General features: G+C 34.0%; 1 protein-coding gene across 1 annotated transcript in view; it reads right to left on the bottom strand.

Moving 5' to 3' along the window:
* Positions 1-25,200, bottom strand: part of DNAJC1 (DnaJ heat shock protein family (Hsp40) member C1) — a 107,130-nt gene that overhangs the window by 46,691 nt on the left and 35,239 nt on the right. Inside the window, exons 2-7 of the mRNA XM_051611763.1 lie at positions 21,470-21,571; positions 20,631-20,677; positions 14,039-14,204; positions 13,079-13,176; positions 11,935-12,028; positions 2,119-2,209 (exon numbers count right to left, since the gene is read on the bottom strand). Coding sequence (XP_051467723.1) covers positions 2,119-2,209; positions 11,935-12,028; positions 13,079-13,176; positions 14,039-14,204; positions 20,631-20,677; positions 21,470-21,571 — 598 coding nt within the window. The remainder of the gene's footprint in view (positions 1-2,118; positions 2,210-11,934; positions 12,029-13,078; positions 13,177-14,038; positions 14,205-20,630; positions 20,678-21,469; positions 21,572-25,200) is intronic.

The raw sequence follows: 25,200 nt of genomic DNA, 5'->3' as shown, positions 1-25,200 counted from the left end.
GCACTTTAATGACATCTCAATTCTGTCCTCTCTTTCCCACCTTACAAGTTATGTTTTCCTAGTTCAGCACTCTTCTCTGGTTTTAGTTCAAGCCACCTACAGAATACTGCACAATTTCAGCAGGAAAGCAGATAGACATGGGGGTAAACTAGCAATTAACTAATGAAAAAACAAGCTATTGCTAATCTGCCTGAGATACATGTACTCAATTAGATAGATGGAGCTGTTGTTATGAACTCACATTTCATGGATGGTCTCTTAAAATGAAGAACGGGGGCAAACAAAATGCACCTTGGTGATTTCAAACCTTTGTATGCTAATTATGAAGTGAAAATACAGAATATAACGGAAAAAGCAAATTTACCAGATGCTTTTTAAACATGCATCAGAAAAAATTTCCTTTTTTTTCCTACAGTAACATAGATTTATCTCTAGTTCTTCTCTTGAGATTTTTATTTCTTTTAAAAAAAGGTATCTGACAACTCATTCTGCTGTCCAGAGACAGCACTGCTATGGCTGACTAACTGAATTCCACGCCAATTCCAACTCTGTGAATTTCAGGTGGTGACTCTCAATCCTTGCTCTTGCTCCCTGCCAGCAAGCCTGCCAAGGGAGGGCAGGCTGCCAACCAGTGAGACTGGTGAAGACTGGCCCCTGCTCACAGAAGTGATACTAGGTCACCTGACAGACACAGGGCTCCACATGCCATGTCGCACCCGGCAGCATGACAGGGGACGGGATTCTGTGAGAGGCCAGGGGTGTCTGAAGGGGAAAGAGTGCCAAACTCATACCTCTCACATGCAGGCACTGCAACTGGAGGCAGCAAAACCAACTGACTCTTGTGTGACACCTGGCAGTGGAGAAATACTGAAGAGTTCACATGTGGCCTTTCAGTGAAGCACAGAAACACACACACTACAATTCTAATGACTTCATCCTTTCATTTGCACTTCTGTTTTCCAAAGCTAGACCGTAGTTCCCAGATTTCAATAAAGAATGTATGCCAGCTATTTTGAACAATAGCAACATGTTACTATCTGACAATTTAACAAGTTTTTAATAACCTGAGTCAAGAGCCTTTTTAAGGGCCCATTTTGTGGTAGGTATCTCAAACCTAATGGTAGGCCTCCCTAACAAGCATTAAATGTACTATTGTGCAAGATTTGGCCTCGGTCCACGATGTTCACTGAGCTGCTGAATGTTATTGATTTTCTTAAAAAAGGATTCAGCTACAGATAAATTAGGAATTATCACTGAAACCGGATCTCTTCACTGATTTTGCAAAACTAAGCGTTTTTTTAAATATAATGTTGCTGCATTTTAAGTGCCTAAAGGCTTATGCATACTCAAAGCTAGTAAATTATTGTAAGACACTCAATGCACTTGTCAGAATAAAGGAACTTAAAAGCATGCACTTAAGTACAGTAAATAAAGCAAGCACCCACATACAAACACGGACAAAATATTTTAAAATTGTCTTCAGGAGAGGGAAGGTTTAATCGTTGTCAAAAGCAAATAATGGGAAGAAGAAAAGAAAAAGTCACCTGTAATTATTCTGAATACTTTATTAAGGGAAATGCTAATTGCTTTTTCTGGTCTTTTATAAGAGTGTAAAGACTTTAAGGCATTTAGTTCAACAATAGCCTGATTCCATCTCCAAAGTCTGAATCGATGCTTTTGGAAATTCAAATTATGTTCAATTTCTAAACACAAAAATCAACTCCATATGCACAAAAGAAGTATTCAAAGTATTATTTTTAAAATATATTTATAGATAAAGAGAATTCAAGAACACTCAAAATGCAAGAGAAGACTTCTGAAAATGTGTACTTCTAGACCTATGCATTTGAAATTTCCCTCTCCTGTAAAGCAACATTTCTAGTAAAACGTGCTTTTGTTAGTATAACTATCACCTGAGTTTCATGCTTCTATAGGAACAACCAGCAGCCTACTGGAAAATTAGTCATAAAATTAGGAGCTTATTTACATTTAACAGTAGTATAGAAATACATAAAGGATATATTTCAGAAGATCATTAAAATGTTTGTTCACATACATCCCATGTAGTAGATATATCATATTACATCTTTGGTTATTAAGACAGTGGTAAAAACTCACTCTGAAGTGTTTCAAGTTCAGCCTTAGCCAGGGCATCTTCTTTCTCCTTCATTTTTGTTTCTTTATATTCTACATATAATTGTCTGGCATCCTTTAAGAAAATGTTGCAATGGAATTAGCATCCTTATACAAACAAGTTATTGCAATGGCTCTGCTTTAAGTTCTCAATTAACCTTGCAAAAAATGTAAGATACATTTGTTTCCTTGAGTTACAGCAATTTTCAGCATAAGAAGTATTTGTTTAGAATGTAGAATATTTGTGTAACAGGTTCAACAGTAACAGCATTGATATTATGGACTATGATGCTCACTAACAACTTGAAAAGCAAAACCATTAGAAAAACATTTCTGATCATTACCTACAGCTTTTTAAGAGGCCATTTACCCACTTTGCTCAGACCAGCAATCTGGGAGTTCAAGGAAGAAAGAAAAGTTTTCAATTAGAGTAGTCTGTGCAGGGACAAACAAAGGCAATTGCTAGGCAGCAGTCTTAGTGTGAACTCAATATAGTAACACTAACTGCATTTTCCTAAACCCAACTTGTCCCCTTCTCCTTTTTATTTTATTTTTTTTTTAACCAAATTCTACATTTTTATTCAAATATTGAAAATATGTATTAATTTTTTCCTCCAAGGATTAGATTCTAATCTGAAACCTATTTGGAAAATTACACATTCAACTAGAAGGCTTGTCACAAATCTTACGATTAGTTACACGTTTCCAAAATCTGATTAATTAGTAGTTATTGATATGCTTTGAAAGCTTTCCAATATGAACAACCAGATTGCTGAAGATGTATGAAGAGCTTCTTTACTCCCACCAATGTAAGAGACTTCTATATTCATTCAAAAACAATGAAACTATAGTAGAAATGATGAAATAGTCAAATTATTATTTATAATTTCCAAGCATGCAGAACACCTATTGTTAATCAAAATTAATTATAGTATTAGATAAACCTAATTTTAGTTCTTTATAGCCCAAAATAATTTTATTGTTATTACATTAACAGTCCCACTTTTTATAAATAATGGGTAATTCAAATTTTAATGCAGAATATATTGTAAAATGTCAGTAAATATTCTTATTTCAACTATAATCCCCTACATTTGAAAAAAAACCCACAAAAAACCTTCATGAAAAATAAAACACCTTAATAAATTTTGCAAATAAAACCTGAGTATTTTTAAAGTCATAATTGCTACCTCTAATGGTAGAAGTTATCAACAAAATATTGCTTCCTGCAAGAATACTACAATACAACAGCTCTTTGTGTTATACTGGCATCTAACCCTTCAGAGCTACTTGGTGGAGGTGGGACACCACAGGTCAAAATCATGGTCCACCTCTAAGCAGAACTTCGTAATGTCTGGGAGACACCTTATTGACACATGTCAGCACACCTGAAGAACAACTTTTGACAAATTCTCACAGAAGATCAGTAAGGTTTCATCTCTTTCCAAAATACCTCTTCTTATGCCCCATTTGTCTTTACATTTGCATACATGAAATGGGAAGTGAAATTTCTCTGCCAGGTTTATGTAGGAGATGACGGCACACAGAAGAATTTTTTAAGACTACAAAAAGTTATGTGAGCCACATAGCAAATGAGACCATCCCACATCCTTACAGTTTTGGCTTTGGGTATGCAGAAGAGGGGGAGTTTAGTAGCTTTAGTAGAATTGTGGCTAAAAAAATGTGTATAGATACAGGAGAACTACTGTTAACAGTAGATATGAAGGTTTAGAGGAAACATATTCAGTTTCTAGGTTGTAACACTGAATGGTAAAATTAGGATCAGCAATGGTTCTCTTTTTGGCTTATCTGAAATATTAATTCCCTACCACATATTAAAACTTTCCTTGTATTCTCCAGATTTGGAGTATTTGCATCCTTAAGAAACAAAAACAGCCATAAGTGTAACAGTTAACTTCTGCTGTAAGTTTGAGACATCTGGGTTGTGGGGAATAAACAGGACTCAGACATACTGATAACCAAAAAATGCTTTTGTTTAAATCTATGATTCCAAAATGGCTACAATTAACCAGAATTTAAATTTAACCCATTTGACACTGAAAGCCAATATTTGATGCTAAATTCTGGTGTAAAATCCATTATTGCTTGTGGGATCTCCAGACAGCAGGCACTAGGGGGTAACTGTCAATCTCTCCAGCATGTCAATCACAGAACAATTGGAAATGTGGCTCAGATGAAAATGAGACACAATAGCTGAACAACAAAGAAAACTAGTCAGAAGCACGCAAATGAAATTTAGTAGTATTGTTGCTTTATAGATATAAAATGGATTATCATTGCAAACGGAGTAATATATGTCCTTTATAACATAATCCTTTATCTTATTAATCACAGTTTATTATGGCTAATACCATAATCACAAAAAAAGGGGACTGAACATTTTGAAGCACACAAAAACGTACACATCAAGAGAGAAAAAAACAACCAAAAAATTTAATCAAAATGGACCCTGAAGATTTGAAAATCAAATCCTTCTCACAAAAGCATAAGAAATTGCTCTACAGGTTGTAAAGAGAAATTAATACCCAAGTAAAGATTTTAGCCACAGACACAAACTATATGGGTCAAAATGAAAGAAACACTGGAAAACAGTTTCTTTCTTTAAAGAAAACTTATGCCTTAACATAAATAAGCACATTTCAATTCACTCCTCATTACTTTTCAATTGTATCATCTAAACAGGAATATTTGTTTTCAAGCATATTCAGTTTTGGTAGTAAGAGTATTTCAAAATGGATTTAAGTTCCAGTTTTTTACTTTTCCAAAATGATAAAACTAGGCAGACATTTTGCCTCAATACATTTTAGGGCCCTAAAAACACTGGCAATATAGACACAGCCTCTTCCGATCTAATGCTTCTTTCCCAAGACTCAATAACAATTTTCCTTTTAGAGGATCTTTTCCCAAACAGCTCAAAACATGAGCAACGTCAAAATTTTATACTTGACGTATACTTCACCTTCAATAGTTAATAAACATAAGAAAAGCAACTTTTTTGTATTTCTTGGGGAGGAAAGGAACAGAGGAAAGAGACACACAAATACAAAGCTTGGAACTGTTCTAACTAAAAGCTCCAGCTTACCAAATCAGAAATGTTTTGTTCCCATTTGCAGGAGTTTGAGAAGCTTTCAAAAAAGACCATCAATACAAATACATTACTTTTCTTCACCAATAAAGAAGTAATATGCACGTCGTTAAGCAAAAAGAATAATCAATAGGCCTAATGTATGGTGTTTTATTTTACTATCATTTCAAATAAATACTTTCCCAAAAGGTACAGAATGAAAAAAGAATGTATTAGAAATACAAAAACCTCTATTAGTGTATCTAAATTATATTTCAACTGCCATATATATAGGGAGTTCCTCTGATTACCATAATATTTAACAAAAATTTTCAAAAAGTGTTGTGGAATAAAATTGACAAAAACTTCATTAGCATATTCTCAATATTTAACCACAATTAAGAACCAAGAATATGGAAAAAAAATCAGTTCGTCTTAACATCAGTAAATATCATCTCACATCAATAAACTTGAGAATGCCAAGACAAAGCTGCATTTGAGTTACACAGAAACACAAATTCTTGATACTGGACTTTTAAGGAATTTCTTCTTTGATTGTTTGGGGGTTTTGGGTTAGGAGTTTTGGCTGGGGTTTTTAGTTTTGGGGCTTTCTTCTTATTTTTTTGTTTAGTTTGTTTGCTTTCCATTTTAAAATCAACAGATACATTATTTATTCAAACTGTACTAACTCTGGAACAAAAAGCTTCAGTTGTGAGCAAGGCAGCCACTCCGGCCTCTCCTTGACTTTTGGGAAGGATGATGAGGTTTTGTTGGTTTGTTTGCTTTGTGGTTTTTTATTTTCCCTCCAGTTAATCTTCTTGGCTTTTTGGTCTACCTCAGAAAGACTAGAGATTAGAAGAAATAAGGCAAACATTGGAAACAACTTGCTATATTGATTATATGTGCATCTTCATTGCAGATTTTGCAATAGAATCAGCTTCACATCTTATTTCTCTGGGTGAGTGGGTGAACAAAAGGCATCCACTCAGAATTTACAGGTAAACTTTCCCACAAGCCTTTTTAAAATGGGAAAATTTAAATAAGAATTAATGCAAAGACAATTACTAAGTCAACCTATAATCTGAAAGAGAATATTTGTATGAAGCTCTTAAATTATTTTTTTTCCCTTTTTAAGTATAGCATTCTTGTACAATTTGTACAAAAAAAAAAAAACAACACAAGAGAAAAATGTGTCAAATTAAATTTACTGCAACATCCGACCTTCAGTTGCTGTTCCTACACAATAAAAATGCCAGCTGTTATACCACAGCAAAACCACTCTTTTGTTGTGCTTATAAACTAATAATACCAACACGTTATGGTAAGAAATCATGTAAAAAAAGAGGAAAGCTAAACATTGTGATTTCTATTTCTCTTTGCCATTTTTACATGTTTACTCAAAGGCAAACTATTAAATAAATAGGAATTGCATTAGTTTCTCCTTTATAATCAGAAAATCATGCTTTGACCTTGGAATACCAGGTGTGGCCAGACTTTTCAGCTGTGTTTAGCCTGTGGGCAGTAGAAGTGTGCTTCCCAAGCCTCAGATGCACTGCCTGGCCAGCAGCAGGCTGTGCTACTGCAGTATCTGCTGGGCATTCCACATCCACAGTGGTAAAATTCAGACAGCCAGAAGGAGGAACTGAGGCCAATACTGCAAGGCCTCCCTGGGAACCATTCACACCCTGTGAAGCCTCATACCACAATAGAACAGTATGATTTATCGAGAGCCAGTATGGCCTTCTACACATGAGATAGTCCTGGAGCTACACTTCTCTAATGTGCGTGCTGGGATACACAGACATACAGACAGTGATCTGAAGAAGCAGGAAACTGGCTGCCACAGAACAAAAGGCAATTAAAGGCAAATTTCTTTAGTGTCTTACCTTTACCTAAAACTTTTATTATGCAGGAAAGTACATTTTGTCTCCAGAGCCTCAGGCAGTAAGTACTCTGTTAGATGCAAATTATTTTTGCTCACTTGCATACAGAATACTTGTTTTACCATCCACTTTCCTCTGACCTGCTTCTAAGCTTGTAATTGACCCCAGGGTCAAGAGCTTCATCCCTACTTTGGTTCTTCCAACAGCTGCGAAATAGCAAGAAACAGAGCAAATGGGCAATCACTCATGCCACATATCCTGCAATTACTGGCTCCCCACAACTTACATCAACATTGGTGCTGTACAGTAAGTTGGAAGATAAGAGATATTTAACCTATTGACATGAATAAACCCCTTTAAAAAAAAAACACAACTTTTTAAAGGCATATGTTATTAAATGCAATAAACTTCTACTCTTGCATGATGATTATATATATAAAGTCAGATACAAAACCAAAACCAACCCACACAAATGTTTGCTGACCTAATCAAGTCTTGCTTAAAAGCTAACTTTGCCAAAGGAGATGCCCTGCTGGCAAAGCCTCTTGAGTTTAACAACACATTGCCGATCCGTTTAAGGCCAAAGCTGAACCATCTCTAAACAGGTGTTGAAATGTAATCATGGATTAAAAGAAAACTCAAGGAAAAAATGCCAAGAAATTAAACACCTCTGGGTCACTAGTTTGAATCTACTCCAGGCTACTAAATCAGCTACAGTAATTACCATCTGGTAGTCTACATAAAAATAAATTACTGGCCTTTTTGTTTTAATTCACTTCATGCTACACAAAGGTCTTTATAAACAGAAGTTTCAATTGTAATTGAAAGCTCTGCTGATAATTTCACTAGGTTATACCCAGTGCAACTACATATTGAGCTTGAACTGCCTTCTCATTACTGGTGAGCCACCAGAACTTCTTCCAACAATTCGCTGCTAGGGTGTGTGCGCTACACCTACACTACTACAGACAGAAGATAAAAAGAAACTCTATTTTTCTTAACCATTTCTGTCTGAAAAAAACAAAAATGCTTTCTGCTTCAATAGACTCAGGACAGCAGAAGGCTCATAATTTAACTAATAAAAAAACTCCTAGTGCTGACTGGCATTAATGAAGTTGGGAAAAAAAATAAAGACATTAATTACTAAACTCCACCACATAAAGGTGGAAGAAAATTAGTTGACAGGAACACAAACAAGCACTCTTATCTTGCAGTTTTCTGATGTAAATGTTTTGTGAAGAACAATTAACAAGATTTTTAAGAAAGATTACTTTTCTTAGGTTGTATGTCTGCACATCCAAAGACAAAACTCTAAGTCGTTCTGGGAATAAGCTGCAATTTACATATGATTGTTCTGCCTTAAAAGTATACTTGACACAAGTATCTGTTCTGCATTACATTCACCATTTGAGCTGAAATTCGTGCACACTATATTTATCTGGTTTATTTCTTTGTAAGAACAATTTTCAGTTCCACTAAACATTTAAATTGAGTTTTGATTCCTTTTTCTCCTCCTTCTTTTATTTATTTTTTAAAATATAGCCTTCTTCCAGGTCATTGCTATGACTGAGTAAACTATAAATGACCTTAGAAACAATTTCATTCTTTTTCTATCTTTTTCTTGAGCCTACATTATAAGAATTAAAATTGGTAATTGTCAATGTAATTTACACTCCACTTAATGTTTCTTTCACACCACAGATATCTGATTTATGTTACATTGTATGTATTATAATCCCTTTGCTTCTTCAAACAAGCTTAAAGATACTGTTTTCACTCCCAAATTTAACTAAACTAAATGCTTGGATATAAAAAAATCTATCTAGTCTCTCTCAAAATACAATTGTCAATGGCTTAAAAAAAGAAAAAAAAATTCAGTTTCTCTCATCCTTCTCTCGCTTATTTTTCTTCCAGTTTCTTGACATAAAATGCAGACTACGATAAAATGGCACAGGCCATCACAAGGGCATGCAAACAAAGCATTTTTCTTCAGTAAAGGCCCACCTTAATTATTTTAAGTGCCTCCTTCTGAAATCTGACATTTTGAAGGAGGAGGGGAAGTAGGAGAAAGACACTCAATTGGATAAATGAGAGCCAGGCATGGACAGAAGCGCAGCAACCTGAATCCTCAGACAGAGCTGTTAAGTAGAATATCCGCATTAACTAATGGGGGGAGAGATGGATGCTAGAAATAAGGAATCAATACACAAAGTGGCAAAGTTTAAATTGACCTCACCCTGTGGTTTTTGTGTTGTTTTGTTGGGATTTTTTTTGGTGTTAGTTTGGTTTTGTGGGTTTTCGTTTGTTTTTCATAAAATTTCCTTTGAGGAAGAACTTGTGTACTCAGGCAGGTGGTTTCATTTCCTTTACTTGAGGAAGCAGCTCAGCTGTTTCACAGACAGGGCTTTGAAAAACCCAGTGGCAGAAGCAAGATTTAGTTAAAAGTGTTGCTAAGGCTTACACTGTTCTATCCCCAAGCAGGGTTCATTTAAATATGGATGCATTTTCGGAAGTTAATCTACATTTGCATTAGTTGCAGATCAAAGGCAGCTAACTTTGAAAATAACTGGCTGGCTCTTAAATGACTAAAGAGATAATTTAATTAACTCAATGAACAACTCAAATGGCTGTAGCAGCCATCCTTATGTCAACCACTGTAACACCTTGTTAAATAATTTGCATGTGTAACTAGCCAATAAAGCACAACTCCATATCTGTAGGAGTCTTATCTTCCAGATAAGCTGCCCTAGTGATGCTGCTTATACTACAAGTCTGAAATACTCAGAAATCTTAAGCCTATGTTAGTGTATTATTGAAGAGAAAAGCACATACATTAAAAACAGGATCTCTCTACCAGGGTAAAATAATGTAAGCCCAGCTACTTTTTTGCTGTATGTTGGTAGTTGCAGCTAAGACAGAACCTGCTAAAACCTTAAATACAACTCAAGAGCCCAGAGGTCTCTCTGCACAGCGTCCTACAACACGCAAGGTACCTTTTGTGCTGTCATTTCAGAAAACACCTCCAACATGTGGTCACTGCTGCTCTCATGCTCTTCAGAAGAGGTAATACTACTTATAAGTATTGTTAACTATTAAGCTACAGTAATTCATTTCAGGTACCTGAAGTCCTGAACACTATTAATATTGAAGATTACTTATCTTTCATTGCATTTTAACTTACATAATCTGCAGGTCATCTTAAACAACAACACAAGAAACCCTGGAGTTAAGCAGTGCTATAATTATGTATGGGACAATTTACTCCAGAACCCCATCTCTTTGCTTCCTCCTTGCTCCAATGCCTTCCAAAGCTGAATTTCACTACATCCTGCTTCTCCTGCCACCGGATCCCTGCTTGCTGTTTTCCAATTTTCTGTAAGTTATTGGACAGCTTTTTTTCCCACTACCATTAATTTAATGGATTTTAAATCCACAGCAAGTGGTATTGGCTTGGTGTCTACAAAGCACAAAACATCATTTTTGTTGTAGTCATCTTTTCTGTCTATTCTGGCAGACATAGGAGCTGCTTTTTTAACAGAAAATCTGAAACCTGTTACACTGACTTCTTAACAGACTATCTTAAAGTCATAAAAATGAGAAGATGACAGCTTAGAAAGACTAAGTCCCAGTTTTAAATTCTTCATGAATCTTACTATATTCTACAACATTTTGTGATTAAGACAATGACAGATCAACATCAAAGCTTAGTTTGGACACAACAGTTGAGTTAATTAAGCATAATAATTTTTGCTTAAAAAACTTGCAAAAAGAGAAGTCTATTTATTAAAATAGCCACACAGTTTTAAAGAAACTTTTAAAAGACCAAGAGATACTAACTTCTGCATCTCTTTGTAGGAAAGTTTCAAGGCTATAAAAATGGAGGTTGAAAGGCCAGACTTTATTGCATTTATATCTTTTAAAGCCTTTTGCTAACAGATTAGGAATGACAAATGATAGGCTTTTTCCAGCTTGAACACAGACAGAAATTGAATGTCTTTTATATTATTTCTACTTCAGAATTATAATTCAATATTTCTGTAAACCAAAGTAAAATCCACCTGGCATTCCCTGATCCACCATCATTAGCAGTGACAAGGGTATTAAAACCAAATGGGTGTATTCAAGGGAAATTAAAAGAAAGAGGATATGATACTAAAAGAACTGTGCTGATAACTGTTCTGACAGTACTTACAGTGGATGAGTATCAGGTAGATGTTACAGCTTAGATTAAAATGTCTGCCACATTTATGCTTATAAAATACAATCATACTTTTGCTACTTTACATTAGTAATTTCAGGCATGAATTCATATCATTATCCAGTGACTTAAAAAAAGGTCACTAAATCAGAAAAAGACATTTCATTGTTCCCCCAAATTTAAATGATATATTAATATTCACTATGAAAACATAGTATTTGCCTAATTGAGATAAAAATGCTTTTGTTATCAGACTGCTTAAAAGATGTTGGTGTTCTTAATTAGATATGTGTGTGTATGTGTATATGTATATATGTATATATATATATGTATATATATATATATATATATATATATATAATCTCTCTCCCATCATTTATTCTTGTAGTTTTGCCTAGTAGGAACTGCTGCTGAATTCCCTAGCATTAATATAAATATAAAATGTATCCATATTTTGTTGATCTTCCAATTTTAAATTTGTCTCCAGAGAGTTTTGGTTTGTTTTTATATATATATATATATATATATATGATATACTTGAGCCAGAAAATTAATAAGAACAAGTGCTACATAATTATACATAATCACACAATCAAGAAAAATAAAGTAATATAACTTTAAAACATTACTATTACCTGGAATAGCTGAGGTAAAGCTTTCACAGTGAGGCAGAACCATATTCCCAGCTTGCATGGAAGTAAGTCATGCCATTGTGGTTTGTCCAGTACTCTGCAGCCAAATAAAATTGCAAGTTTTTCATTACTGTCACACAGTCTCAAAGTCAGAACTTTCCCATGATCTCCCTTTCAACATCTATGAATATACGTAACTATATAAGATACATTTTGAATAATTCAAAATGTGTAATAGCTAACTTCTAATAATTGCAGTGGTTTAATCTCTTAAAAAGGGCTTTTTTTCAAGAAAGTAAATTTGTAAGCCACATACAGACTTCCATTTAAAAAACAACAACAACCACAACAAAAACAGAAAAAACCTCAAGCCTCAACCAAGTGTTTGTTCACAAGTGCTGACAACCAGATATGAAGACTGAAGCATAAACAAAACAACAAATAAAAATTAATGTCATTTGCAGTTCACTGGAGCATTACTCACTGATGTCATCAGGAAAGACAACAGGCAGAATGGTCTCTGATCTCCATCCTGCATTGATCCAGTTCATGCCCTTGCTGTGTGAACTATTTAAACCCTTTATTTCTTTCTATGAATCAATAGAAGAAACGATATCTTTTGGAGTGTCCTAAAAAGTCACTATTTCCCTACGTATTTCTTAACAAACACTGGTCTTAGAAGCCTATACTAACATGCTTGGATTTAAGCTAATCAGATAAAAAGCATTAAATCAGACAAGCATTAAAATCCCATAAGAACTCCTTTGCTTGGCATGGTAATAGAGCAATGCTTAAACAAATTGAAATTTGTTCATTGTAGTCAAAGGCAAAAATCTTCAAATACGGAAAAAGATTTTAAATCTTCTAAAATAAACTTGTAGAAATAATACCCTTCTATAAGCCACGTACTATTAATTCCATCTTATTCTATCAGTTTTTGTTGATCTGCTGAATAAACACCACACATGTATTTATAAATCAAAACCTGAAAACACATTCACACTGGCACACTTTGTATCAACAATGGCTGTTGCTACAGTTAATTTTTTCATAAAATATTCCAAAAATGCCAGTAGAAAATGACAGAACTAAACCAGTAGCTGATAAAATGTTTTAAAATGCAGAAAACAAGTGAGTTCCTTCCCACCTTTCATTTTTGTCAAAAGCAGCAAGTTTGGCTTCATCTGTGCTCCTACCGCCTGTTTTTTTCTTCTTCTCCCTTTTTTTTCTGCTAAGCAGTTCATCCTTGATGTAGAAAGAACTACGGTTACAGGTTATCATTAACATGTAAACCACAAATGTTACTGGGACTCTTCTGTGAAGGCTAAACAGTAGAGTAGTATTTATGCAAATGTATCTAGGGGTCCTACATGATTAAGTAAAATGATCTATCTTAACAATAACTGTTGCCATGGTATCCAGTCTTTAAACACACATGAAGTCCAGTTCTGTCACTCATGTGTATCTCCATAGCAATCAAAGTTTTCTAAGAGGAGAAAGCATTCAACTTGCCTCTTTTCTCATTCATCAACTTCAATAATGCAGTAGAAAATAAAAAAAGTAAATAGATGCTAATGTATGAATATTTTTCAAGTTTTGTTTAGGTTTTTTTTAGTCTACTAAGTGCAATAGATTTTTATAAGAAAAAAATAATGTGGTTTATATGGCTCATCAATGCCTATCCTGTTAACAAAAACTACCAAATCAAAAAAGCACTTAGCTAAGAACAAAGGCAAAGTAAGTATGACTTTTAAATGAATAAAAACTGGTCATTTTTAAGCAAACTTTGGGAAAACTATAGACATTACTACAGTAGCATATGATCCTGCATCCATAGATAACAAAAGATCTTTTATTACTCCTCTTCTTTCCAGTTAAATAAGAACCGTATCTTGCTATTCGTTAGCAATTCTGGAAAAATGGAGTAGTTTTTACATTACTATTTCTGACGTTTTCAATATCTCATTCTATAATTATCACGATTTAAAATATGATAAATCCACATTCAAAACAGCGGAAGTGGTAGAGATTGCTATAATATGCAAAACTTCTGCAGGAAATTCAATACTAATAATTGAAGCAAGTTTCATTTATTACCAATACTTACCAGCTGTTTTTCCAGGTAGATTGACCAAACCACAGCATAATGACCCACTGTGAGTATAATGAACAAGAGTAATGCCAGCTCAGCATTGCTCATTTTTCTCACCCGCCTGTAGTAGAACACAGGCTGTCTCCAATCTGGTAGTCCATTGATCAGAATATCATCATACCTACAGTAGCAAATATAACAGGCTTTCATGGAGAGCTAAAAATGAAATAAGCCAAACCATCCAATTATAAACCAGAACAAATTATAACCCAGATCGCTTGAATAATATACACACACAAGATCATTTAGTAATTTAATTTTTTTTATAGAGCAATGCCTTGTTTTGTCAGCTGCTAGGCTTGCATCTGTAAACAAACAGAATCCAGAACCAAGTGCTGGAGAAACATATCTAGTCCTTTAAAAAAAAAATAAATAAAAAAAATTGATTCCTCCTGCAACACCCCCCTTCCAGCTCATTCACATCTGAAACAACAGGCTTCTAGAAATGTAGATGTGTCCTACCTGCCTAGTAATCAGTGGGCAGGTCTCCATCATAGAAATAACTAACAAACAAACTACTAAAAATGTAGCAAAGAACAGAAGTCTCAAACACTACAAACCCCTTCTTCTTTAACAAATTAAAAACACAAGTGCTGGGGGGAGGGGAGACGCATCTTTGCTTTTGTTTTGCCCTTTAGTAGCACAATATCCATTAGGTAAAAAATGGTCCCAGACTTAAATTCATATCTGACACAGAATGGATGTTAAGTTAAAGGCTTGATTTTGATGTTTTCTAACAAAGTTCACCACAGCTAGACGACTTTGACTTTTTGTTTGAAAAGCTGTCTCCAAAATCAATCTTTTTTTTAAATGGTTGAAGTTTACTCATACTACTGACTGTACAGTAACCATTTTATGACTGTTTGTCAGTTTTTCTTCACAGCAGTGTCTTGAAATATCTTAGTATATCTGAGATGTTTTATTCACAGTATGTTATCATCAATTTAAAAATAAACAAACCACAGACAAGAAAAACAGATTTTTCTATTCGTTAACTTTTCAAAGTAAAGTTTCAAACAAAAATCTCTACGGTAAGCTCAAAAACCTGTATGTTCAAGACGTACAACCTGTTAATCTTAAATTGAACACAACTCATTACATATTCTAATCACACCATTCCCAGAATTAAATCTGCACTGAAAGGCCTAATTTGGTGCAACACATTGACCAAAATATTTTAATTAAAAATATTCTGAGTTAGTCGCAGGCCTAATTACAGGAATAGAAATAGGGCCTATATTGTCATGCAGGTCAGTAGAACTCAGTAGTAGGTTTTTCTCAAGTAAATTGACCGATCCAGGAATAATAGCGCAGCTGCTAAACTGCCAGTCTTGACATGTAAATCAATTTAAATGCAACAACTGCACTAGCTACTTTGATAGTTATTAAATTGATACCTTGGAGATGTACTAAAAAAATTTTCCCCAAGCAAATTTATTTTTTAAAGCAGAAAAAGAGGCAATGGTTTTCAACTAAAAATATATTTTTTTTAATTCAGCACTAAACTAAAAATCAAAAGCTAACTTTTGATAAAACACATCAAGTTGGCACCTTTATTTCTATGCAAAAGATCTACCACCACCTCGGTATTCTGCAGTGTTCTGAAAGCTACCAGAAGAAAAATTCATATTACAAAATTAATGTTACAAAATTCTACCTTCCATGACCATTGTTAGAATACTAAGACAAATATCCATTATTGCAAAATTTGAAATAATAACTTTTTTCCTTTTTCAGTGTCAGAACAAATTAACTACTGATGCCTTAACACAAACTCTGTTCAGAAAAATTGGTTAGCATGTTATTTCAAAACTTTGACTTAACTTCTTTTTAAGTATTACACAGAATTTTAGCATTTTAAAAATAATAATGCTTTTGCCACATATTATTTAGAATACAAGAAACTGTACTAGAAACAAATCAGTCAAAAAGTGAATTAGGTTGATAAAGAGATTTCACAAAAGATGCTTGTACGTTGAAAGCTCCAGAGAAATATAGGTAGCATCAAGGAAAAAAAAAATAATACTACTGTAAATTTATTAAGCATTTGCCTTTCTTATCTACTAAGGCTTGTTAATTGATGTACTGAAAATGTAGCTACTGATTAAATAAGGTCCATATATGCTAATGGTAACAATACAGTAATATGTAAAACAAGATTGCAAAGTAACATTTGGCAACCACGTTCTATTATAAATTATCTGTTAAGAAAAAATAAATTAAGACAGCAGAATCTCTTGCATGAAACACTTTAAACAGCACTCTGTATTTACTAGGCTATGTCCGCTGTTCTGAACAACAGTCTCCAAGGATTAAGTCTCAGAATCAATGCTCTATTGATTTTACTATCAATGAGCATTATGGCTCACACGACTGGCCATTTTAAGGGAAGATAGCTTCTATTATAACCCACTTTTTAGAATATATACTGTTAAAAGATAAATCACTGCTTTCAATAGTAATTAAGCTCTGTATTTGAAAAATAAATATATCAATGATTTTTATGTTTTCAACTAGAAAATGATCCTACTGGAACTCAGAAGCTTCCCAGAATTTTTAAATCTTGATTTCCAAGTTTAGGATGTGGTTTAATTGAAAACAACTTTCTCATTAAGCGAATTTCTTTATAGAAACCTATATTGACTGTGAAAAATACATAGCTAACCCACATGCATTAAGAACTACATTCAAAATTTAATTACAGAGCATTCTTCTTTTGGCAACCTGTATAAATTGTTACCCTGTGTCAGAAAAAAAAAAAAAAAATCAAGCTGAAAAGGAAAAATACATCTGCAGTATTTTTTACTCAGACATATGTACACAGAATGCAGCAAATCTTTGACATATGAGTATGCCTGCTAGTTGTCTCTGAAATGTAGTAGTCAGCAGGCTAAAAAACCCCAAAGCACCAGTACAGAAACAAAAAGACAAAAAAAAATTTTAAAAAACCCATTTATCACTTAGGTTGAATTTTTATTTTAAAACTCAGGTTTCTATACAAGACTTGTTAGGTTTGTGCCAACAAGTAACCAATTGCAAGATTATTAAAATCTAATTCTTCTGTGAAGTTTGATTAAATAGTTTTTACAGCTCTTTTATAATCAACTACACTGCAAGAAAAAAAAATCCATTAACAGTAGTAGCTAATTAAAGCATCATCTATTTTAATATAATTATAATTTACTTTTCCCTTTAAGAGAGCCCCTACATTTCATATTCAACATAATTTTAGAGATCTGATATACTTTATGTATTATAACCATTGAATTAATTAGATATATTCTGAACTACAGAAGATTGCATTGGCATTTTTTATTTTGGGGGCTTCTTTCCCCTCAAGCTGTCAAAGACATCCAGTGCAACATCAGCCAGAACAATTTATACCTATGAATACAGACATTTAATTATAATGAGAGCTAAGATAAACACCTTTCTTAGTCTAAACAAGTATATCTTGATTCCTTTGCAAATGCTTTCTGTAATCAAGCCCACATTGTTACAGAGGATAGTCCTGGTAGGTAAAAAAAGCTCCTTAAAATGGTAACATACAATGAAATTCAAATATAGGATTTTTGCCTAATTACAATTAATACAAGTGTGAAAAACTATCTACATTTTCATAATTTAAAAATAATCAAAGGCTAATAAAATTTATCATCATCAAATTGATTTACCAATAACTGCCTTAAAGTAAAGAGTGTTTCAGGAAATACACCTATTGCTACAAACCCTAAAGATAAACTTTTCAGTAGAATTTCACACACTCTGCAGTGTGCATACAAAACATAAAAGACTATGGTCTTGTCCTGGTTTGAGTCAGGATAGAACCAATCTTCTTTCTCGTGATTTTACTTTTTGGTTAAGTTTCTTCTAGGTAGCTGCACTTGCTATAATTAACAGCACATTTCTCAGTCAGTGTCTGCTGTACGTATGTTTAATTTTATGTTACACACTGCCACACTAAACAATGTTAGAATATCAGAATGTTTTGATTATGTATCAGTCAATGTGAGCAAGAGGAAAGTACCAACATGGCAATATTCCTATACTCCGTAGTATGACTAGTAATATTAGTATATTTCACATGCAATTACATAATTGCCTCAAAATAGCAAACCACATTTTAATTATAAAACTCTATTACAATTGTCTGTAGAGGAAGTATAATATTTTAATAAAAGCTTCTGCCATAAGATGAAGTAAAAATTCACTGATAAACATGAAAGTACAAAGGTTTTAGAAAAATATTAACAGAGTTGGCCAACAGATCTGCCTTTTTAGAATGCTGTCCCTGGACACGCACACAAACAATTAACACCTCTGACATTTACCAAGACACGGACAAAGGGTGTCATCAGACCCAGTCTTACTAATTCAAAATGCCTTAAGAACTCACTTGTACAGTGCAGGACCTTATCCTGCCTGTGCTGGCTCTACAGGCTGTGAGCACATAGGGACCAATGCTGGGCTCCATCTCTTTCGAGATGAACAGTGAAAGGCAGGAACAGTTGACTTCACTGTCCAGAAGCAGAGCCTGCAGCTCGCCCTTCTCGAGGTGGTGTGATCCTGTGCCCCAACCATTTAGATATCTGGTTTTAAAGGATTCCCAACTAAACTGCCAGTATTCCTCACCAACTCATTTGTATGAAACATAAGTAATTTCCATCTCATCCTATCAGGTCTTTGAGTTACTTCAGAAATAAAAACTATCAGATCAGCAAGGAAAAAAAAATATATATATAAATTAAAAAGTAGGAATATCCCAAAATGCAAAAACTTTGCTTTTCCTCTGCTGTGCAGTTGCAAGAAACCCCTGAGTTACCTTACAGCAGAAACAATATTAGAGGGGAGCAGCTCCTAGCACACTTACTTAAGACTTGTCTCAAAGACATGCGACAACGCCTTACAGGATACAGGACAGACCAACCCCCATTTACAAGCTTAGCTGAGAGTTTATCATTATTCTGTGTAATTAATCTGATCAATAAGGTTTTTCTTAAAGAAAGGAGATCATACAGCCCTGCTACTCTACATGTTATTTCTAAATTCTGCATATTTTTTCCAGAAAATTTTCTGAAGGTAAACACTATTTAATCAACTACAGATGCACTATCAACCACACATACACACTATGCAAGAAAAATACAACATTGTCTATATACAAAAGTTTTTGACACTTAAATCAGTCTAAGCTAGAACAATCTACTGCTGCTTGAATGTATCATTTGTAACTATTGTGCTGCACTAATTAATATTCTCACAAATTAGCTGGTCATATTTGGAACGCATACAGGGGTTAAAACCCTAATTTTTACAAGCCATTGCATCACAGTTCCATGTAAAAGGCTGCTGTTACAGTTGTAAGGAAATTCCTAGGAGTTCCATGCTGGAATTAAGTTCCAGCAACATCACAAAGAGTGATGATATCACAAAGCATATGTAAACAACTATTTAAATAAAAAAGTGGGAAATTTTTTAGATTAGTCATTTTTCAGGTGGTCTGAAACCACTTGTTAGTTACAAATTACTAGAAACCACTAGTTAGTTGTTAGTAAACAACTTTTAAAATTTTCCTTGAGTAGAACTTCACAATGCAATTCTCTTCTGAGAGGTGAAATTAAAAAAAATGAAATTTCCAAAGGTATTTCTATGAAGTACATTTTCATGACACTTCAAGAGAAGATTATGAAAAAGTAGATAATTGGTATTATAAAACCTGGACTCCTGCCAAGACATCTATAAAGCCAAAAACTCTTAAAGAAATGCCTTATGAAGCCCTGCTAAAAACCTGTAGGCTGAAAGATAATTTACCAGAACTCCATCTTAAAAGCAAAACTTTCAGTGGCCCAGTTTTCCTGATAATCATGAGTTTACATAGAAGTCCTTTTAAAAGAAAAGAAAAGAAAAAAATTCAAAACAGTCCCCCAGAGCAGATCAGCTACAGGTTTTCACTTCTTGATCCTATTCCCTTAAGGTACTGCTGAACCTGCTCCTGAAGCAGCAACCAATAACAAAAAGTTATTGAAAAAAATTATGCTACGTACATCAAAGTTTAAGTTATTACAGAAAATACACCTGAAAGAAATAACAATTAACTAAGCAACAGAAAACAATTTTGAAGAGGACAACCCCTGGAAATAATCCCTAAATATCAGGCAACAAACCTTTTATTGATATAGTGAGACTGACAGTTGAATTGGTGGCCTGTTTTCAACCACAGCTGTAATAAAACAAGCAATGATAATTGACACAAAGCACCAAAAAGTTAATTAATTGTTAAGTGTTAAAAAAATTGCTCCAAATAACTGCAAGCCTTTAAAGTTCTTTCAAATACTAGTTTTTAAAGGAGAATAACCCATTTATCACACAAAAATACACACCAGCTTGTCTTTAAAGTCCTGTACAGTGTTTAATTAACAGCTACACAGGAATCACAAACTTAAAATTATCCAAAAAATAATCTGAAGAATTTCAATTAAGTCAAATAAGATTTCAACATATCCCTGGCATGAATATTTTATATAAGAACCTGTGAAAATTAACTCACCTCTGCCTCCTTTCTTCATCCTTTAAAACCTCGTAGATGGCCACCAACTAAAACAGAAAGAGAAAAAAAAAACAACACACACAGGGGTTTACTTTAGGATTGAGTTTATGAAGTTTGAATAGCAGCATCACATTTTACATCTATCAACTAGCGCCTTTGCTAGTTGTCACTTTTCCCTATAACACTACAAGCAAACTCGGTATGAGAAAGTTACATGTTCATATACAAAGTATCACATACACAAACAAGCAACTTCAAAGATTTTTTTGCCCCTCCTCAAAACTGTCAAATGGAGCCTTATCTCTGTTACACCTTATAAAAAGAAGGTTTAATTTGTTTCACCCTAAAGACCTTACTGAAATTAAGTAGCCTGTATTTAGTCATTGTAGTATATTTTTAAAGGCAGTGCTAATTGTAACAGTCTCAGGGCTTCACTCTAAAGATTCAAAAAGGAAAAAATACAAAAAATAAAATTAGTATTTTTCATTAAATTTTGCCTTCATTTGACTTGCACTAAGACATGGTCAGAAGTTGTCCCTACTGCTTTAGAAAATACTTATGAACAGTCTTACATAAAGTGCAAAACATATTTTCTTCCTGAGAGTGTAAGCTGAAGTATTATTTTCAAATTATTTTTTAATACACAGGTAAATATTAAATCTGAGTCATTCAACAAGTTAATTCCAAAAAAGTGTAGTTGTTTTTAATAAGGAAACTGCAATTAAATGTTCAACTTAGTAATCTGAAAGGTGTACCGTTGTTCTTCATAAAACAACATCATCATAAAAGATTCTTACTATATTTTCCCTAAAACTTTTATTTCCACACACTGAACTTACTTGCCTAAACTGTGTTTCTGCATTTTCATCTTTATTCTTGTCTGGGTGTAAAATCAGTGAAAGCTTTCGATATGCTTTCCGAATGTCTGCAGACGAAGCATCCTGAAGGAGGAAAACAAAGCAAACCATCAGAAACTAATTCCCAGAACTTTGTTAAGATGTGAAGACAGACAACCAAGTGCAAGAGCTAAGGCAACATAATTTGAGACGTTTAACCACTAAACCATGCAACTAGCCTAGCCTAAATTACTGAGCAGTCATTCAGTCCAATTCATCTTTCATCTTAACTTCCTTCATTACCATACACTCATTACAATGACATTTGCCAAAACTTTTAAACACTTTCTTGCTTAAAAGCTAACCCAGCCACCTTCTGCACCATTCAAAAGTTCAAATCAGAACTGAAAATTATTGCCTCTGCTTATCTTCAAGACAGACATCATTTCAGCAAATTATCATGCTCAATTTCCCAAACTCAGGACTTGCAATGAACTCTTCCCTTATTAATATTTACATGTAATTCACCACTAACAGAACTTCCATTCAACTTGGGCTTCATCATGCCTAAGGAATTGTATTTTTCTAAAGTAACTTCAAATTGTAGCCTTGAAGCTATATTGTAGCACTGACATCAACCTACACCTTAATCATGGTAAGAACTGCATACATTTTAGGAGGAAAAAAACAACTCAAAACATAAAATGAATCAAAGATACACCAACCTAGCTGCACAATGCACAAATTTCTGAATTAATGACTGCTGTTCAGCACATGCCATAAAGATATCCAGAAATTGAAGATTTTGAGAATTGTCTTATATATTATATAGGTTTTATTCACCAGAAGATCCAGAAAGCATCACATTTAAATAGAACTACTTGCATGCTATTACTAACTAGAAATCAACTGTTTATCTCACTGTTTTTATTTCTTGATTTTATATATATTGTCCCCCAGCACATTTTCTTTCTTAAATTACAGCATCAGTAGGGATTAAAAAAATGCCAAAACCCAAATCTGAATGAGCTGCGAGAGGAACAGAGCTGAAATAAGATAATAATTAATGCAATACTGTAATTAGTCTGTCAGGATTTTTATTACAAATAATTATTTTCATTTTTAAATTTTCAGTTTTGTAACATGAGGCTATAATAATGCTGCAGACAAGTTTGGGCCAGGAGTGAATGAAACAAAGACTGGAGGAAAAGGAAGGGGAAAAGGATAAAGTGGGGAAAAATGCAGAATTGGAGAAAATTCAGCTTTGAAGTTGTATTTTAAGGGATTTGATATTATCCCCTACTGCAAGACCAAAGTTCCCATAGTCGCTTGGCTGTCAAAGGAAGGTGCTTTTATTCCTCACAGGGAAGATTTCTTCTGAAAAGACCACATACTTTTTTTTTTTTTTAATTTATTTTCCAACAGCTACTTTTAAGGCATGTGCATACCAAGGCAGAATTCCTCTGGTTAAGAACCAGCTTCCTTCCAGTTTGATTAGTATCAGTGAGTTGTTTCATATTGCCATTGCTTTATATCTTTAACTCTTAATTAGGAAGAGACAGTGAATAAATATCTATACTAAGTGCAAAGAAACATAAAATTCTTGAGATATAGTTGTCATAGAATTATATTAAATAAATCTTTTAAAAAACAGGGAGACGATAATAACCTTAAGAAACTAGTAGCTCCAGACCATGTGTTTGGGGTAAATGACAGCTTATTCCTTCTCCACCACACAAGTAGACGTGTTTGGTATTATTTTTGGAACACTCCTGATGAAGTTAAAAGCCTTATAAAACATACTAAAGAGTTATCCCACATTATTCTTCCAGTTACTTCAAAAGTAAACAAGCAAAAAAATAGTATTTTCAGTTGTGCCCAAACAATTTAAATTTTAGCTTTATTTGGGAGCAGCATCATTGTTTGTGTAAAGGTCAGGACAAAAGGTAATTTCATCTGTTTCATGCTTAAGCAATGCAGGAGATCCTAAGTCAACTCTGAAAGAATAAAGTTGCTTGAATATTTATGTTGCTTCACCTTGAGACATTGAAACAACAATGTATACATTTACACAAACAAACTGTTCATCTTAGTTACCAAATACAGTTCAGAGATTGTTTTGTTTGTCCTCTACCAACCCAATCAGTCACTGCATAAAACAACTGTGAGCTTGTCTTCAAAACAAAATACAGTATTTCATCACTACTACAGCAAATAAAAATCAGGAAATAGTTCACTGGCCATGGTTTTAACTAAACCATGAAAGTGATCTTTATGGACGTAACAGCTAATTGTAATTAAGCCCCTAAAAAGTTGAAAAGGGGACATTAATAGTAATAAGTAATTAAACATGGGATGCTGATGTAAATTATTTTATCACCCTGTCCATATAAATCTCTAAAGCTACTTTAAGTCTGCCAGCTAACTGATTCTTCACAATGCTGTCAAATACAACACAGGAAAATGTTCTATGTTCCAAACATTTTGCTAATTAGTGCTACCTTCAGGTACTGTTAGGCAACTTCAGGCAAGGTTCTGGATCCTCCAAGAGCTGCCCTAAACAAAAGTGGTTGGTTTTTGAGAAGCCTCTTATCACTACACAACTTCCTAGCAGTGTATGACCATAAATAAGTTACAAAGAACTATAACTTTCAAACTAAGAAAGAAACATCTATCATGTGGAAATCAGTTGTTGTAAGTGACTTTCATTTATAGCTAACTGACTCTAGGTCAACTTGAGTAACACTTCCATAGAGGCCAAGCAACAAAATACTGCATTAAAAGACAGTGTTTTCTACATATTAGGACAGAAGTCCAAAGATTAGAGAGAGAAAGCCATGACCACATTAAGGTTTTGTTTTAAAGAAAAAGCTCAGATGTGTTGGATGGCTTCATTTACAATTCAGAAATCTCCATCTCAGTTGCAGCTTAGGAGGGAAAAATGCAATCTGTATGGGTCTATAGGTTAATAGAAGAAGCTGGTGATGTTACAAACAGCTAGTGCATTCAGTGATTTCTCCAACACGGTACTTCAGGTTGGCAAGTTTGCCACCAATTAAGGTAAATGAGCCTGTCACACTGTCTCCCTCATGTGGATACAAACATCAAAGGCATCATCCTATTTCCTGATAACTATTTTTTCAAAACGCTGTTACATCATACTTTCAGGATTGAACATCTCTTTAGACACCTGTTTCCAGTTATCAAATCTTACAAGCTGAGAACTACCCTCACTGCAACAACAGCTCCTGCTTCCACGCACAGTATCTAAGTCCCCCTTCATATAAGTCACTGCTGTTCAGGAGGGAAAAAGGTGACACCCCGTCACATGTATTTTGAAAAACAAAGTATAATATAAGCACTAGTACCAAAAGATAATGCAAAATGAATGGTTTAAGCTAAAGTAAAAACTGCTCAACTGCCAGCTGCATAGCTGGAAAAAAAGGCACATAGTAGACAAGTCAACGAAGTAAAAGCTTTTGCTTGCTAGAATTAGCTCTGAGAAATACCAAACTGCAAGTCTGTATTAAGAGTTTGGCCTTTATTCATGTGGGGCTTTTAAAATTGCTGACACTTCACTGAACAAGCAGGGCGTCCATGATGTGTCTTGTTCCATGACCTCTAGGTAGAATTTAGAAGTTCAGTTTTTTTACACTTCTTTGCATAATCCTTTACACTAAAAAGTATTTTAACACACAAACAAAATTACCATTTGAAGGAATTAACAATCCATC

Source organism: Apus apus, chromosome 2 (assembly GCF_020740795.1).
Source record: "Apus apus isolate bApuApu2 chromosome 2, bApuApu2.pri.cur, whole genome shotgun sequence".
Taxonomy (NCBI): Eukaryota; Metazoa; Chordata; class Aves; order Apodiformes; family Apodidae; genus Apus; species Apus apus.
This window is presented reverse-complemented; position numbering and strand designations above follow the sequence as displayed.